The 18,423-nt window shown below is 39.2% G+C and overlaps 2 protein-coding genes across 2 annotated transcripts in view; one reads left to right on the top strand and one right to left on the bottom strand.

The window, feature by feature from the left end:
- LOC124802691 (guanine nucleotide-binding protein G(s) subunit alpha) overlaps positions 1–15,114 on the bottom strand; it is a 358,394-nt gene extending 343,280 nt beyond the window's left edge. The window contains exons 1-2 of the mRNA XM_047263629.1: positions 14,734–15,114; positions 14,533–14,605 (exon numbers count right to left, since the gene is read on the bottom strand). Of these exons, the coding sequence (XP_047119585.1) occupies positions 14,533–14,605; positions 14,734–14,872 (212 nt within the window). The 5' untranslated portion in view covers positions 14,873–15,114. The remainder of the gene's footprint in view (positions 1–14,532; positions 14,606–14,733) is intronic.
- Positions 15,115–15,611: 497 nt separating this feature from the next.
- On the top strand, positions 15,612–17,750 carry LOC124802589 (mitochondrial potassium channel-like). The gene has a single exon (XM_047263465.1). It carries the CDS (start codon positions 16,048–16,050, stop codon positions 17,122–17,124), a length of 1,077 nt encoding a protein of 358 aa, XP_047119421.1. The 5' UTR covers positions 15,612–16,047; the 3' UTR covers positions 17,125–17,750.
- The last annotated feature ends 673 nt before the right edge of the window (positions 17,751–18,423 follow it).

Raw genomic sequence — 18,423 nt, 5'->3', positions numbered from 1 at the left:
AGTCATAATCAAAATTCTTTGCTACATTTGCTCCCTCACTGAAGTTCTTGGCTTACCCTAGCTTAAACCAGAAGCACTAAATTGCTTGCAAGCTTTAATACTGACGTATGTTCCTTCCTACTTTTAATCTTGTTGTAAAATTCCTTTTCACTTTTTGTTTACTCAACATACACAATCAAAACAAGCTGTAATAAACTACAAACATGCCACATGCCCTTCTCTTTTGTATCTTCTTTTTCATTTAATTCCTCGTGATTCTTTTACATATTTTTTGTTCTTCATCTCTCTGTAATTATCCTCATCCTGCTCAGAATTTCTATCACCTCATTCCAGTTTCCGCTATCACAAACTCACTCTATACCAAAAAATGTTGTGCAGATATGCCATTTTTTTAAATTCCTGATGAAATCTGTTTGGTCTCCAATCGAAACGGAAGGATGGGATTGCTGCTTTGGAAACAATGTCTTGTCTTGAGAGAAACTAATTATCCAATACTGCTAGCTTTTATTTTTATCATCTTGAGACTAATTTAGAACTTTGTGCTGTACACTGATTGCAACTTCTTCAGCATTACCATGTCAATTATTTTATGGTAATGTGCCTGTGTGTCTCATGTTTTACATACCACAGACCCTAGATAAAAATGAATTAAACCTCTATACCTCTCACAGGAATTTTATAAATTCTATGTAAATCCCTTCAGATGTGCGTGTTTTATATTTCACTACCTAGTTTCCAAATTCTTGCCCAACCATGATGTAGTGCCATATAACCACCTGGTTTTTACCAAGTCTACTTTATCTTATGTTTTTTGGGACATGTTTTTCATTTAACTTGGTTAAACTCAACACATACATCGATAAGTAATGCTACTTTTCATTTTTCATTTATATGCCCAAAAAGAAACTGCTACAACAGAAAACAATGTTAAAGGTGGCCTATCCTTGTGTTATGTAATTCCTTATGCCACTTATTTATGGAGGAAATGGGATGTTAATAGCTTCATTGTTGCACGCAAACCACAAAAATATAAAACGAAACTTCCTGGCAGATTAAAACTGTGTGCCCGACTGAGACTCGAACTCGGGACCTTTGCCTTTCGCGGGCAAGTTCTCTACCATCTGAGCGACCGAAGCACGACTCACGCCCGGTACTCACAGCTCTACTTCTGCCAGTACCTCATCTCCTACCTTCCAAACTTTACAGAAGCTCTTGCCCGCGAAAGGCAAAGGTCCCGAGTTCGAGTCTCGGTTGGACACACAGTTTTAATCTGCCAGGAAGTTTCATATCAGCGCACACTCCGCTGCAGAGTGAAATCTCATTCTGGAAACATCCCCCAAGCTGTGGCTAAGCCATGTCTCCGCAATATCCTTTCTTTCAGGAGTGCTAGTTCTGCAAGGTTCGCAGGAGAGCTTCTGTAAAGTTTGGAAGGTAGGAGACGAGGTACTGGCAGAAGTAGAGCTGTGAGTACCGGGCGTGAGTCGTGCTTCGGTAGCTCAGTTGGTAGAGCACTTGCCCGCGAAAGGCAAAGGTCCCGAGTTCGAGTCTCGGTCGGGCACACAGTTTTAATCTGCCAGGAAGTTTCATATCAGCGCACACTCCGCTGCAGAGTGAAAATCTCATTCTGTTTCACAAAAATCTAAATGATGACTGTGCTGGTAGGTTGACAATGCATTAGACAGATACCACGGATAATTTTATTTTCCTCAAAATTATCCAACATCAATCTAAAAGCTGCAACGGCACAGTATTACTGATTCCTCAAAATGCACTAATTATTGTTTCTTACAACATTACAGCTCAACTCTTAGCCACATCTGAATAGATTAGGTGGCTTGTTGGTTTGGAGTGAAAGGGAATAAACTGCATGGTTATCAGTCCCTTCATCAGTTAAATGGTAAACCAGGAGTAGTAGTCAAAGGAAGGAGGCGAAAGGTAAATCTGAGAACCTAAGTGTAACTAAAATAATAAAAAAACAGAGATGAAGCCCACAAAAAAGACAGCACAGCCAAGTCATAAAAACCACAAAATGAAAAACTAAAGAGACTAAAACAGTGGAAAGGGCAGATGGCAGGTTGGGCCACCTGTAAGAGCCACCAAGGGATGCTTGGGGTGTGGTGGTGGTGGTGGAGTGGGGGGTGCCCACCAACCCCATAGGCAGTCAATGGCACCAAAAAGCCCTACCTTACAGGGATGAATAGAAGCCAACTTTGCAGGCAAAAAATAACACCAGGTCAGCCAAGTTGGCATCCTCTGTTAGCACCAGTGGGTGTGTGTCAGGCAGATTAAGATGCCATCTCAAAGGAGCCAAATTAGGGTAGTCTATGAGTAATTGGTCCACCATTAGGCAGGTTCTGTATCGGCAGTGAGGGAGATCCTCACATCTGACAAAATTGCCACGGGTCAGCCAAGATCGGCCAATGTAGAGTCTACAGAGGATGGTGGATCCCTGCGAGAAGTACGCAGGGAAGAGTGCCACATGGTGTCCTTCATTGTATTCAGTTTGGTCGGGGAGATCACGGCAGATCATTCTGAGTTCCAGAATTCCGGCAATCAATGGAATCAAAGGTCTGGTCCTGGGACCCCCATTTCCAGAATCAGCATCCTGGTAGCCAGCTAGGCTAACTGGTCAGCTCGTTCATTTCTCAAAATCCCAACATGACCAGAAGTCCAAATGAAAATGACTGGCCACCCACCTTGATGGCTATCTGGCACAAGATCCTTAGTAGCTGTAACCAGTGGGTAGAAGAGTAGCACTGGCCTATAGTCTGAAGGCTGCTAAGGAAGTCATTACATAGTATAATGCTCTTGCCAGTGAATGAACAAACATGGATAAGGGCTAATTTAATGGCTATCAGTGAAGACACTGCAGCCAGTCAGAGAGTGGAGTTCACTACACTGTGCATGTGGATATGCAAAGCCCTTTCATGCATCAACTGTTGAGTCATTGGTGAATACCACTTCCAAACCTGGATACTTCTCAAGGACAGCCAAGAACAGGCAATGAAAAATCATGGGGTCAATGGAATCTTTTGGACCAAAGGAGACTTCGAGGCAAATCTGAGGTCACAGCACAAGCCTTGGGAGCACATGTTATGTCTCCCAGACCAGAGGCAACAGTGGAGGAAGTTGCAGTTTCAAACACAGACAGTGGAGACATTCAGTAATTGTAAACCCAGTTCTGGGTCACCTTTCAGGTAGGTGGAACTCCCTTCCAGGGACAAGGACACGGTATTTGTGATGCTCAGGGAAGCTGCAAATGCATACAGTGAAATTCGGCAACTCTTGTTGGTGCCTGATAGGTAATGGAGAGACTCCAGCCTCGACTAGTAGGCCGTTAACAGGGCTAGTTCGAAAGGCGCCAGTCCCAAGTTGAACCCCAGAATAATGAATGGGGTCCAGTTTCTGCAATGCTGAAGGTGGTGATGAACCATATGCAAGACTGCCATAAACAAGACAGGACAGAATCAGGGCTTTGTACAGCCGCAAAAGGGTAGTGCTATCTGCATCCCAACTAGTGTTAAGAGACGCAGTGACGTGTATTGAGGCATTGCCAGCACTTTCGCTTAAGTTGGCGAAGGTGGGAAAACCACATCGGCTGAGAATCAAAGACTAGTCCCAGAAAGCTGTGCGCTTGAACTACAAGAACTGACTAACTGTCTACGTAAAGCTCTGGGTGTGGGTAGGCATTATGACTGTGACAAAAGTGCACGACACAAGAATTGGCAGTTGAGAACCAAAAAGCCATGGGTGAGAGCCCACAACTGCGCCTTTCATGGCATCCTGTAGGCTACGCTCAGCCACTACCATACTAAAGGAGCAATAATAAAGGCAAAAATCATCGGCATATAAGGAGGGCGATTCTGGAGACCCCACAGCTGCCGCTAGACCATTGATGGCACCAGGAAGTGGGGACACTCAGTAAACAGCCCTGCAGAACTCCATTGTCAGTTCTTACTCAGTTTCAGTACTGGAACTATTGCACTTCATTGCCACTGTGACAGGAACTCATCCTCATTTGAGATCCGATTAAGGAGGACAAGGATGTGACATTGGCGATCTGCTGAGAGATGTTTCAGCTTTTGCCTCTGAACTTGGTCTCACCCTGGGGGCTGTATCTGGGCAATAGGCTAAGGCACTAGTGAGTTCCCATTCACTGAATGGAGCGGCTCCTGGAGGAGGGTAATAAAAGATGAGCACATTCGCTCCTCCTGCTGTTATATGAGTTGATAGGCAGGGTGTTAGTTCTCAGATGCAAATGTGTGAGCGTAATGATCAGCAAAATTCTCAGCAACAGCGTCTGGATCAGTGTAAATGGCACTTTCGAAGGAAATACTTGGTACACCTGCATGGGACTGGAAGCCATGGAGTCATCTGGTCTCTGTCCATATCTGTGATTGTTAGGTACGTGACCCAATGGTGCAAACATACTGGTCCCAGGTTCCTTGTTTTCATAATTTTATGAAATAGGGAACAAAGGCACCTAGCTGTTTGAAAGGCAGTGAGATGCTTTGATGAAGGGTGCCGATTATGGCGTTGGAGAGCCCACCTATGTTCTCTAATGGCCGCAGCGATCTCTGGGGTCCATCAGGGTATTGTCTTCCAAAGGGGGGAGGGGGCGGTGTGTCCTGAGGAAGAGGGATGACTTTGCTGGCTGCGAACAGAATGGCTGCTGTTGTATGCTGAACAACCATATCGATACGGCCTTATGATGGGGAGCTAAGGATGACAGCATAAGTCCATCCCAGTTAGCATTACAGAGAACCCATCTGGGCAAACGTCCAGGGAAGCAATTCTGAGGGAGGGAAATTCTGAGGGAGGGACAGGAATATCAGATTACTACCACACAGGTCATTGTAGACCCTCTAGTGGATAGATGGTCGAAGACCAGGACTGTGAAAGGAGAGATCAATGGTTGAATAAGTCCTGTGTGCAACATTGAAATGTGTGGGGCACCAGAGTTCAACAGGCAAAACTCAAGTTGTGCCACTAAAGTTTTGATGTCTTTATGATGGCCAGTGATCAGTTATCATTGTTCCACCCCACAATGGGTTATGGGGGCTGGAATCTACCTAGAATAGAAATGGTGGGAGGAGGTGAGCGAGTAATGCATTCAGTATGTCCTGGGACACGACACCATCGGGTGGGAGATAAACATTACAGATCACAAAATCCTGATGTGCCTGTACCTGAACAGCCACAGGCTCCAATGGAGTATCAAGAGGTACAAGGCCACTATATATTGAATCCAGCACATTTGTACAAACTGCACTCGATACTTTCTGATAGTTAGTATGATTCATAAAATAACCTCAGTAGCCAAGAAGGGCAAGGGTCCAAATTTCTGGAAACCATGTTTCCTGGATGGCAAAACAGAATGCAGTGTATGTGCTTGAAAGCTGCTGTTGCTCCGCCAGGTGGGTGGAAAAACCCATTACAATTCCACTGGCAGATAAAAATGACTGACTACTGTTGGGGCATGAAGTGACCAGAAATGGAGGGGGTAGGGGGTGGGGGAGCAGCACGGGCAGGTTGTGAGCTGGGGTCATGTACGGCCACCAGATGAGATGTCGGCATGCACTCACATAGGTTCTGTGGCACATTGCCTGGGGAGATCAGGTGCCTCAGGAGCCACCGGGATCTCCACCTTTGGCACAGAAGGCCTATGTGCAGAGTCCATTGATGTGGAGACCCATCAGAGTTTCCTTTGTCTTAGAAGATTTCTTTTTATCCTCCTCCTCCTCAGAAGACGAGGGCTGAGAAGGTTTCCCTGAACTGATTTCAAGTACAGAGGAGGACAGACATCAACCTGCGTCTCCTTCAGCCCCTTGCTGGTGTCTAGTTATGGACCAGCAAGAATCGTGGAAGGAAGAGTCCCAAAAGACCTCTTCCTAGCTAGAGAAGCCAGAGGAGGATGAGGTACCTCCGGCTGACGGATGGGGAGTGGTTTCCCCAAGAGGTGGTGAGCCAATGCTCAAGAAGTGGGTGCGGAAGCACCAGAAGGGACCCAACTGCCGGGGAAGGGGGGGGGGGGGGGGAGAGACAGGTGATGATCATGGTAGTGGGAGGATATACAGGAGAGGTCTTGCATTGGCGTCTATTACTGGGACATGAGCCATGAGGCAAGGGGTTAGAAGCAGGGTTGGAGTGGAGATGGACAAGGATATATGTAGGTTTCTGCAGCACATCTACCCTGCTATCCCTCCTCCTCCCTGCCTAGTGTCGTCCTTACCTTCACCACCCACAGAGTGCTTCTCCTGTCAGGTGCAGTTGCTGTACGCAGCCCTGTGTCAGTGGCCAGAGAGTGGTTGTGCATGTGCAGTTGTGGTCGTGAGAATGTGTGTGTGTTTTCTACTTTAGAAGAAGGCCTTTAGGCTGAAAGCTCAAATGTATAGCATTCTATTTGTTTTGGCTTGTCTGCAACTCAGTGTCTCCTCTATATGGTGAGTAGCAATCTATCCTTTTTATGATACTGTTGTCATTCCATGCTGGATTTTCCACTGTTTGATTTCTTACATTACTTTATCCGTGTTATCTTCTTTGCGCTATGGTTGTGGATTAACTAGCAGCATTGTTTCAAGAGAAGTTAATTTATCACAAATTATATTATATAATACCACAAATGGTGTACACGGAAATGGTCCTTACTTCTACGAGAAAATGGTCTATATCTCTAAAAAAGTCCAAATTTCATGCTGCCAATAAATGTATTCCTCTTTTTTCATCTTCAATTCCTGGCAAAGTTATCTTCTTCATTTATTTTCTTTTGTTAGATACTTGAATGAAAATTTATGATAATACTATAGATTTGGGATGTAACAGTCAGATATCACCTTCACCTGCCCTCAGTGCACTAACACTGCCATCAGCGCACAGGCACCTGAACCAGCACCTGCTTTAATCCGCCTAGTAGATTAACAACAAGGATCGGTGAGCAGCCAGCCTGGATCAAGCTCTTAGGCATTTTTTTCACATCCAATTAGGTAAATGCCAGGCTGATAACCACTTTCTGCCTCACTTACAGTTTACACAAACATTTAGAAAACATTACCACACTTTAACATGAGATCTACACCAGATGCATATATGAAGTACACAAATTACTTCCAGGAAGGGAGTGGTGGTGTCAAGAAGGGATCCAGCCACCAACATTGCCAAATTCAATGTATCGGATATCTAACAAATGCCAAAATTGTGGTGAAACAAACACACACATAAAAGAAATAATTTATCACCATTATCATGTACAATAAATACACTCCAGAAGTATGTCAAGTATTAATGTCAGTAATTCTTCCCCACCCCAAATATAGCCATCCTATGACAACAGACAATCATCATAAACAGCAATTTCAACACACGAAGCAGCAAATTATCCTTTCCTTTTTTTCTTCAGATTAGGTTGGTTAGCTGATTTGGAAGGAGAGGACCACACACCGAGGTCATCGGCCCCATTGGATTACGCAAGGATGGGGAAGGAAATCGGCTGTGCCCTTTCAAAGGAACCATTCTAACATTTGCCTGAAGCAATTTAAGGAAATCATGGAAAACCTAAATCAGGATGGCTGGGCACAGGTTCGAAACATCATCCTGCCAAATGAGAGTCCAGTGTGCTAACCAGTGCACCACCGTGCTTGGTCCAGGTTAGATGATTATGTCAACAGTCACGTGTTGCAGCAATTATGTTTATGAGAGACAAGACAGATGTGTGTAAAATAAAAATTACCCACTGCTTATGAATTACAGTATTATCTTTGCAATACTATACGTGGCAGAAAAGAAAGCAATGTTCAAGCTGTCTAGACGTTACTGTTGAAAGAACTGATGATATTTCTGATTGGACCAGTATTTAAGCCCACATTTTGCATCACATGTTCCACAACTGAACTTTGTTTTAATAATTTTGAACTGCTTTGACACGGAGAGGGTGATGAGGATAACTTATGAATAAAGTTGCAACTCTCAATAAATATAGCTTGCTTTTCCTACATAATAGCACAAAAAGCTACACACAAATTTATTCTAGCGCAACTTCAAAAATAGGGGACAATAATTAGAGAATATTGGTCAGCGAGAAAATAAAATAACTAATTACTACAACTAATGTTGGAAACAAAAACTCACAATACTTGCCCATGAACTGCATGACTTTTCTAACACATGTAACACATTTAAAACTAGTACTACCATTATTCTCACATTGTTCAATAATGCTATTCAATCAACCCAATATTTCAAAATTTCCCCAGAATCATAGTCACTACCCACACAATTTATCAACAACAATTCTAAAAACATTAACATAAAACTAGCAGCCCTCTAATGAGAAATGGTCTGAATCTCCACTGGGAAAAAATTATGTTGTACTCACAAATTCAAACGACAATTCTCCTCCAGATTTAAGAAATAATTTGTGACAAAAAGCAAAGTTCCTATTTTTCAATTTCAAAATAAGGAGGGATGACCATTAAGGAACTGTGAAAATATTTTTCTCCTTGTACGATTTCCTGCCATTACTACTAAATATCAGAATAACAAGAATAATACAATCAGTTTGCTGCTAAATGGAATGAATTCCTAATTGGCACAGAACACACGTGCTCAATCAAAAGCATCCCTTGTATCTTCCTCACAACTACTAGGGTGTCAAAGTGTTTGCTACACAAGCATTTTACTTGATATTTGTAATGTATTAAATGCTAATAATTAATGTAAATATGCATACTAATGCACCAACGAATTAAAGACAGTGTAAGAGAGAATATTTGTCAAAATTATGTTCAACAGTTTTGATGATAAATTAAGTAGAACTTTACATTTACTACAATAAGGAATGAATGAAAAGAAGCACAGTTCAGCTACAAAATTCACATAAAATTAAAAATTATATCTCCAGTTAAAGTAGCCCAACAATAAGTTAAGAGGAAATAAAAAGCATTTGGACTGCAGCGCATCACTACACAAAGTTTACAGCTCAAATGTATGAATGTGATGCTTAGCAACAAATGTAACTATACCTAACCTCACTGAGCAAAGTTCCAAATTTACTTAATGAGCTTTTGAAGAAATACCCTGCTGTATCATGCAATTTGACTAAACTCCATCTTTATGTGAAACACATATAGCTTCCTTTAAGCAAAGACAAAAAGATGGGAAATGAAATTATTTAATTAACAGCATTTTTTTTCATTTTCATTTTAATTTCTCTTTTCACCCATTTTTGAGTTTCTTGCCTTCCTTTGCAACCATAAAACCAAAGATGAGCAATGAGGTTGTAACACACTCACATAAATAATACCAAAAAATGTCATCCTGCATCTCTAAACATTAAATACGGTTATCCTCATTTAGGGCTTTCCATGCTGCACAAGGTACTTGGGATGAATACTGGGCTGCTTCCTTGAATGGGCCACAACCAATTTCCTCTGTCATTCTTAGGTACATGAGCTAGTTCTCAGTCACTAACGTTAACATCAATAATTAACAGCATATCAGACCTAATTTCATTCTTTATTTAAGAAGAGATGGACTGCCCTACCCCGATAATGTTAAATTTAGCGACTTGGCTTCCCTGTATTTCAGGAACCACTGTAGCCATTGACTTGAAACTTTTACAGGACATTAAACTTTATGTTCTGAGCCTACTGAACAACAATAATTGCATTTCAACCACTGCTTTCAGAAATACATTTTTTAAATTGCATGATTAAAATTTTGTGAACTTCTTTTGTATATGTTATGCTAAATAATTTTAATTATACATAACATTATGTTCTTCTTTTAGTTCAGTAGACTCAGGATATGGAAGTTATTGCTTCCTGAAAATTTGAATATTGTACTCGAAATGGTTTCCAAGATTTAGCGAAAATGCAACAGAAAATGTAAATTTTCAGGAACGGCTTCTAAAATTTCAAAAGACTGTAATTCACTTAATATGTGCTTAATTTTTTATTTTTAGTCACTCAGAAGCACCTTGCACCATACTGTATATCATCCTCTTGATCTTTTTCAAGTTTTTTCTTCTTTCTGAACTCCTTAGTGGACAATTGTGCTGCATACTCTGCTTTATCAATGCGAACCTTGTCCATCCGTTCCAAGTTCTCTGATGCACTTTGCTCCAAGATTAATTCCCATATGAAGTAGCAATTTCACCCTAACAATGTGGCCATCGTTAAAAGCAATAACACCATCACTGACCCCCCCCCCCCCCCCCAATTTAGTGTCTTCATTCCAACAAAAACATCTTTTGGTAAGGGAGTCCATATAAAATTATTGAATGACTCACTGGGATTTTGAGGCTGACCATGCAGACACTTCTTCAGTAATTCAGGATTTGTCAGGTCTCTGTAAATAGGTTTTCTGATATTCATGACCGCTGCTGGGATGGAACGTTTATGGCTGTATGAACTGTTTGAGTACTGGGCATTGCGGTAATTGCACCATGAATCATGTCCAGGAGGGCAAAGGTAGTGTACTGTATTTTCATCAATTGACAGTCTGTGGAAGAAGGTAGCCCATACTGCCTGCTTCATATTCAACAAATCCTCAGGATTATTTCAAATGACCATCCCATAATACTGCTGTAGTTCATCATCAACCATTTTGTCTGTCAGCCTGTCTCTTATGGTTTTACCATCAGAAAGTTCCTTGTCTCTCAAACTTTGTTTAAACTTCCTCAACCCGGCGCCCATCCTCTGCTGGACTGGGCATGACCAGCACATTCCAGTTTTGTGATAATCTTCTCACTGTAAGGCTGAGCGGCTACTACACTGTTATACGCTTTTGAGTCTTCATCACCTAACAACTTAGTGTAACACACTCCCCTTTTGTTCACAGATCAACTAAAAATTTCAATAGCTGCAAAGGCCTCCATACTGCCACTTGTTCCTTCATAATTTCTGCCACAGATATTAACGTCTTCATTCCCTGATTTACACTTATAGCAATGTTTGGTTAAAATATGGAAATCTATTACGTTTCCAGTATCCACACTGGTCACCGTAGCAACAGAATTCTTGGAACTATATTCGCACTCTTGCCAAGTGCCATCAATAGCTACTGGTATGTCAGTCATACCATCATTTATTTCAACAGCTTTGTATGCAGCACCCTTCATTGACTCACTTGCAACAGATTTCACAGCAGCTCCAATAAATCCTGCATACTTGTCGATTTTACAAGGTGGACTTGGCATATTCATCATGGCACACATTATTTCAGCTGCAGTGTGTCCTTTGCCAATAGCTCTCAATCCATAAAACCACCTAATATTCAGTTCAAAATAATTATCTTTACACTTATCAGAATTCCAAAATGAATGAGTATATTTACAACTGGCACAATTAATAATACGTTTTCTGGCTAGTCCATTTGATACCTCCCTGTCTTCATGTAAACTAACTGGTCCTCCACCTATTTTACAACACACACATTCACCTAACACCCCTGTTAGGATGTGGAAATCTCTGAGAATATAACCTAACATATCATTTACATCACTTTAGTTTTGAGAAAACTGTATCACAATGTTTTATTTTAATCTTCGAAGCTCTAATGGATGTTTCTCTGGATACTGACAAGTTTGCCTGGATTTCATTGTCTGTAACTTCACGCACCCCATGTTGAACACAATGTTTCCCTTTATTTGAAATTCTATTACCATGAAATCCATGTTTCTTAAAAACACTTTGTTTTGGCATCAAACTTTACTTTTTGAGAGATTTACCAATCTATTTGTCACGTTTCCTTGGAAAAACGTTAGCACTTCGGCATTCAACGCGTCTTTATACCATGAAACGATACGATATTGTTTTTGACAGTGCTACCAATACCACAGCCTTCTATATAAAAAATTATCGATTTTATTAGATCCTGAAGTAACACACGTAAAAATTTTACATTTTCAACCAGTGTAGATTATATTTTAAAAAATAAAGTAAAATACTTCCCTTGGGAGTTTATAAGTGATATATATACCATTTCATTTGGGAAATCGCAAATTTTATGATGAGAGAAAAATTCGAAAATGTGAAGGGGGGGAAAAAAAAAGAAAGAAAAAAAAAAAAAAAAGACGGAAAAAAAACCGTTCTAACTCCCTTTAACTCAGTCACTATTACTAAACAGGCACTTAAACTATATTTTCAGAGTAATCTCTACATATTATGCTTATCCATTACGGATATTTTAGAACCGTGACTGTATATTGAATGTAAATAAGTCATACACAACTGCAACCAGTCACTTTTTTTTTTTTTACTGGTTGTAGTTGCGTATAACTTATTTACATTTAATCTCTACATATTTCAACGAAATACGTCTTGTGACTTTTTTCCCCTTCAAACAATAGTTTTTAATTCAGTGCTACGGTGGGTGGGGCCGACAGGCCTTACGGAAGGAAGTAGTCAGTTGATAAGAGTTCAGCGACAATGATCACTGTTTCCAAATGCCTGGTTCAGGACACAAATCATGAACATCGCCATATACAGGTAACAGAGGTGGTCTTGAAGACACAAAGAAGACATTTCAAGACTGACTTCCGAAGTCAAGAATTAGTTTTTTCCAACCAAAGAATTGGCTATTTTTACCCTCCCAAACAAACACTGTATCGAACAAGTTGAATTGTCATAATTCTTGTGATTCGCCCATTGAAAATGTGAAAGATTAGTTTAAAGTTCACTTTTTTGTTAGAACAAATCAGCAGGAGCCATTTCAATTTTCAGATGAGCCAAGTTTATGTGAGGCAAGGGTTTATACGCAGTTTTCTGATCTTCAGTAAAATCAAATGTCAACCAAAACAATTTATATAAGAAAGGAAGTGGCTGGAATACAGGGCAACAAATTTTAACAGGCATTACCCAAGGGATAATGTAGTGATTATTGTACCTATTTCTACACACAAAATGTCTGGGAGGGGGGTGTGGGGTTGGGGGTGGGGGACAATAATAAAAAAAAATAAAAAATAAAAAAAAACTTAAAAAAACCAAAGAGGTACCAGAAAATGACTATCAAAATAACGTTTCTGTACACAGAGCATCAAGAACTTCGTGGGCAGATATGGAACTACAAGTTCCTATTATTTAGCAGAGTGCACAATGTATTGAATTTATGTGCCACACTACAGCACAAACTTAGGAACCTGTATAGAATAGACAGTTCCACCATACAAGCACAGGAAAAAGTAATTAGTAATAGATTCCGGCTAAATGGTGCTTTGAGTCAGCTATAAAGTGATCTCTGATGGCTAAATTGGAAGATCATTACATACAAAACGATACAAATGTTGGAAATTACACAAAACTGTGTAAATAAATAAATTGCCAATTACAGAAGGTAAGAATACTGAGGCAATAATATAGGCCCTATTGTAGTTCTAAGTTCTACTGTTTTGATACTGCATCACTTTATCCAAAATCTTTGAACCCACATTCTAGGTAATACAATGCAGTAACAAGAACCAAGAAATTCATAAACAACTTCTGTGAAAGCTTACACACACACACACAACAGTTTTAATGAGTAGTAGAGATATATTTTCTAGAAGGATAAGGACAAATATGAAAAGGGAACTTGTTCGTTGCTCTGCTGGAATTGGAAAAATAGCAAAATCAGAGAAGTGTATTAATACCATTTTAACAGAGCCTCATAAAAACAAAACAGGGTAGGTTGTAGGGAGGGAGGGAGAATCATACAATTCTGAAGTTTGTGCAAGGAATTGATTATAACCTTAAAATATGGGTAGAATCTGGCCACACCAACATTTTAACAGTCCAGTCTACCATAAGACTGGAAAGAGAGATATTCAAAAAAATTAATGAACTCTGCTTCATCTAAAAATGAAGCTGACACGTATGTCTTAAATGGCACATAGAAATTTCACATAAATAACTGCTCAAAATCATAATGGGAATTGTGTTGTACTAAAATAACTATGATTAATGTAAATATCAGTGGACTGAGCGCTAAAATTACTTCCCCAAACAAGAATTTCTGTACCACAGTAACACAAAGTTTACAATTTAAAGGCATTTAATGACTGATGGAGATGTGTTTTCGAAAATGCATTTACCAATGGAGCAACTACAAATGATCTTCACATGATGTAATTACAGTAATACGACATGTCTTACAGACTCATTTTCATTTATCTGCACTCCCACTGTTTATGTATCATGTTGATAGCTAGTCCCAGAGTAAGTCAACAAAAACAACTGCATTTCAAATGTATGTCACACACAATAAATTTTTCTTGGATTACCCAAGGATGATTAATTTGCATAATTTCAGTGGAGTAAATGATATAATAACGATTATGTACGACGAAAAAGAGGCGTTCCAAACAAGTGTTTGACTGGATGAGAACGAAATCAACATAAGCTACTTGGCGTGAATCTAAACATCTGAATCATGTTTGTATACACAAGAGAAGTCACTAAGATACTTCAGCAACCATTTTCTCAATAAACCGGCGTCTTATTTACACAAAAATACATCAAAATGAAACATGCTTAGATATGTAGAGAGACTGACACTTACTCTTCACTAAAGCCATTGACATGCAATATCCTCATCTGCTTCACTATTGTGCTTTTCCCTGATTCTCCGGCACCTTGTTAAAAAACAGAAGTCATATCAGGCGTAATTCAGAACACAAAATTAATCAAAAATATCTCATGCTGTCTCAATATGGCTGACAGGACTTTACGATCAACTAAAGCACTCTGATCTTTTATTTACCTAGTAATAATAACCTGTGCGTTGCTCTATACACTTGTTTATCCTTTTGGAGTTGTGCGTTTATCTTTTTATTTCGTTCACTTAAAATTTTTCGTTCTTCTTGGTCCGCTTTTGAGCCTCCGCTACCAAAACAACCCATGGCATCAGGCCAGTTATCAAGAAATATGGTGGGTAGGCAGCACCGATGGGTCTCGCCCTACCTCGCGTTTAAAAAGATATTCCCTATTTTGCAGGCTTTAATGGTTCACGCACTTCACAATACACTTAACGACACATATCTGCATACACATTCCGACACTTGTCATCCATCACGAAATCGCTAAAAACATAGTTTATTTAGACCTTTACGTAAGACGAAATTCGCACAACACTGAGACAGAGCTTGCACTTGACTGCCAAGGGTAGGGACGTGATGCATTCTGGGATATCTATCGCTATGAGCTTAAGTTTTCTAACATCGCTGAAAGAAAAAGGTAGAATGCTTATCAACTTTAGTCAATATTTATTGGCGATAGGAAGAAATTATCGGTATCTGACATTATACAATAATAAATAAACAATGTGAAAAGTTAATTATAACATTAGTATAATAACTTTAACCCCTCTTATCAAAATAATGCAAACTGTAATTCGCACCGCAAGATTCGAATACGATGTGTATTTATCTTTTTTTCTAAAAAGCCTAAATTAATAAGGTTCACAATTAAACATTATGATTCCAACAGGAATTAGATACATTAAAGAACACGAAAGCAACAGATGTCTTCAATATTCCACAATATTGTATTAAAACTTCCTCTGCTAAAAACAAAGACCTTCAAATTGCAAATGTTTTATCTGTGCAACTATAAGCAAAGTGTTTACATCTGACCAGAGTTGTATCTGTTATCACATGTGATAGTGACATGGGGAATAGTGTGACACTGTAAATAATGTTTGACTTGGAGAAAGTGCTTGTTTTTGTAGCACACCTATCACACTCACTGCTTTATTTCCTAGAAGCTGTCATTTAGGAATTATATTATAAAACTGCTTATATTTGACGTTCCGTCTATTAATAAAAACCGGTAATGGATCACAACAGCATTTCGTGAAGCAATAGTGTGTGGGCACCAGGTATTGTACCATAACGTAATCCAACCGCGTCAGGGGTAAATGACAGCATAAAATTGTAATTTGCTTAGTAAACTTCTTATAACTTCTACGTACGTCATGTGTCTTACCCAAATCAGACAGACACCTTAGTTCTGTGTGTAGTTATTTTAGTAACCTTTATACAGCTGTTTTATAGCTGGATATACAGAAAAATTAGGTATGGCTGTCGCTCTACGTAGAGTTACTATTGTCAGCGAATTATTCAGGATAAAGGCAAGAAGACCTATAGTTTATTTATATAAAGCTTTATCAAACACTCAGCCAGCGATCAGTGTAGTAACAGAGAAGCATGAAAGTCTGTTGACACGTAAATTAACAGACCTAGTGAAATGGTATGAAGAAGTAACTGGAATGGATGAAGTCAGGCGAGCGCAAACTAGGGTACTTGAAGCTGAAGAAAAGTTTATAGCCGCACAGGAAAGGAGGAGAGAAGCAAATAAAGCTGTAACAGAAATTCAAACCCAACTGAAGGATATACATGCTGCCTTGGATAGTACCACGAGAGGAGAGGATCGTTATGTTCAGCTAATCACACAAGAACATCAAATACTGAAGGAAGAAAGGAAACTAATGACTGAATTTCAACAGTTAGAGAGGGAAGAGAGAGAATACTTTTCCATGCTTTCTTCAGCGGTTAAGGAAAGTCATGAACAAGAGCGAGCACAAGCTGAAAAAACAAAATACTGGTCAATAATTGGTTCCATTATTGGAACAGTAATTGGAGTTGTCGGGAGCTCAGTTAATAATAGATTAAAAATGAAGGAATTGCGGACATTGATAACCGATTCTGTTGCAAATAATAATGATAGTGTAGGACTTCGTGCAGAAATCTTGCCAAAGTATGAGGAGGAGCTGTCTAGTGTTATTGATAAACTGAAAACTGTGGCATCACTTTCAGATGTTGAAGGGATCCAGCAGTTGAAAGATATGGTTAACAAACTGAATGATGTAACCCGAGCTGAACGCCACAAAAATGTTGGTAACACAGATGTTATTACAGATGCTTTGAACAAACAGACAGTAATTATAGAAAAAAAATTGCAGGAGATAAAAGCCACAATACCTGTGTCTCACATTCCGACTTCGGAATTTGCAAATGACAAAATCAGTGTTGTCACCATTGATCATGAACAGCAACTGCAAAGACAGCAGCGTACAACACAATTACTAATTGTTGGATCAGCTATCCTTGTTATAACTGTACCTCACTTGCTTAAATATGTAGGACTTGAGTAATGTTATCTGTGCCAGTTAAAAAGAAGGTAATAATGGCAGCCACTGTGTGTGAAAAATTGTTTATTTTATAATTCTAAATTGTTACTGCAGTGTTTGATGTTACTACTTTACATACGGAAGTTATGCTTTGTAAATGTGTTGTATTTTTTGCCAGCAATTAGTAACATGTTTTGTGTACAGCCAATATATTGACATTTTTTTCACAGTGTAGTGAAAAAGGAGAGTGTGTGTTCTGTGCCTTAAAAATGCTTAAAACAGGTGTATTGGTATACAGCAGAATATTTCCTCTTCTGTGCACTACTACAACTTTAATTTTCTTATTGTGTATGTTACACAATTTTTATACAGTTTTGTTATATCATAAAATGGCTCAAGTCATTGCAAAATGTGAGTGCACACAGTGACATATTTCTTGATCATGTAACCAGTCAGCGACACACAGTAATTGTAACAGCCCTTGAATTATTACCAATGGACAGGAATAATTATACAAACAATTTTAATTTTTGATAATGTGATTGGCAAGATATTGTGTATGTATATATGGAGGGGGGGGGGGGGGTGGCATTGAGTTTTGAAAAAGTGTATGAGGTCAGAGGGCCAAGGAAATTGCTATACAGTGCTGCTGCCATCTCATGAATAACTTGCTCCCTTAACATAGTCTGATAATTTATTGTATGAACTGCATTTTAATAATTTAGCATGAGTGGCACTATTATTGTAAATTACTTATATTTTATATGTACACTGTAGATGCCCGAGTAGTTCGGGGAATACAATGATAACTGCCAAATGGAACTTGTGAGATAAAGCAAAAATAAACTTGCACAAGAGTGATAAATGAGAAGAATATATTTATATATATACTCCGTACATTTTATATATTAATCCCTATTTGTCTTTCACACCCATTGAAGTTAACAGAGGCAGTGTAACAAGTCCAGTATAGGAGATAATATGAGGCATTTTGCAGGTGTAGCTTTACATTGTTGAATATAAAAGCCTGTCTCTAGAAAGTATCTAAGTAGTGAGAGCAAATACATTGATACAAAACAAGATAGTTACATCAGTACTACATAAATGGGACCACTCATCTGCTTGCTTCAAAATAAGGAAATTTTTACAAAGGTTTTTTTATGATTTATAGGAGAAAGAAAGTGCAGCAGTCACAAAATGTACAGAATTCTTCCTTGCAAATGGGTATTTATCCATTGTGCAGTATTACACATTAGAAATGTAACTCATGTTTATTGCATTCCATTTACTTATTCTGAGGGACCTCACATTGTTTTCACTCAT

The sequence above is a fragment of the Schistocerca piceifrons genome, chromosome 6, assembly GCF_021461385.2.
Source record: "Schistocerca piceifrons isolate TAMUIC-IGC-003096 chromosome 6, iqSchPice1.1, whole genome shotgun sequence".
Taxonomy (NCBI): Eukaryota; Metazoa; Arthropoda; class Insecta; order Orthoptera; family Acrididae; genus Schistocerca; species Schistocerca piceifrons.
The sequence above is the reverse complement of the archived record's forward strand: the minus strand, read 5'-3'. Positions and strand labels throughout refer to the sequence as shown.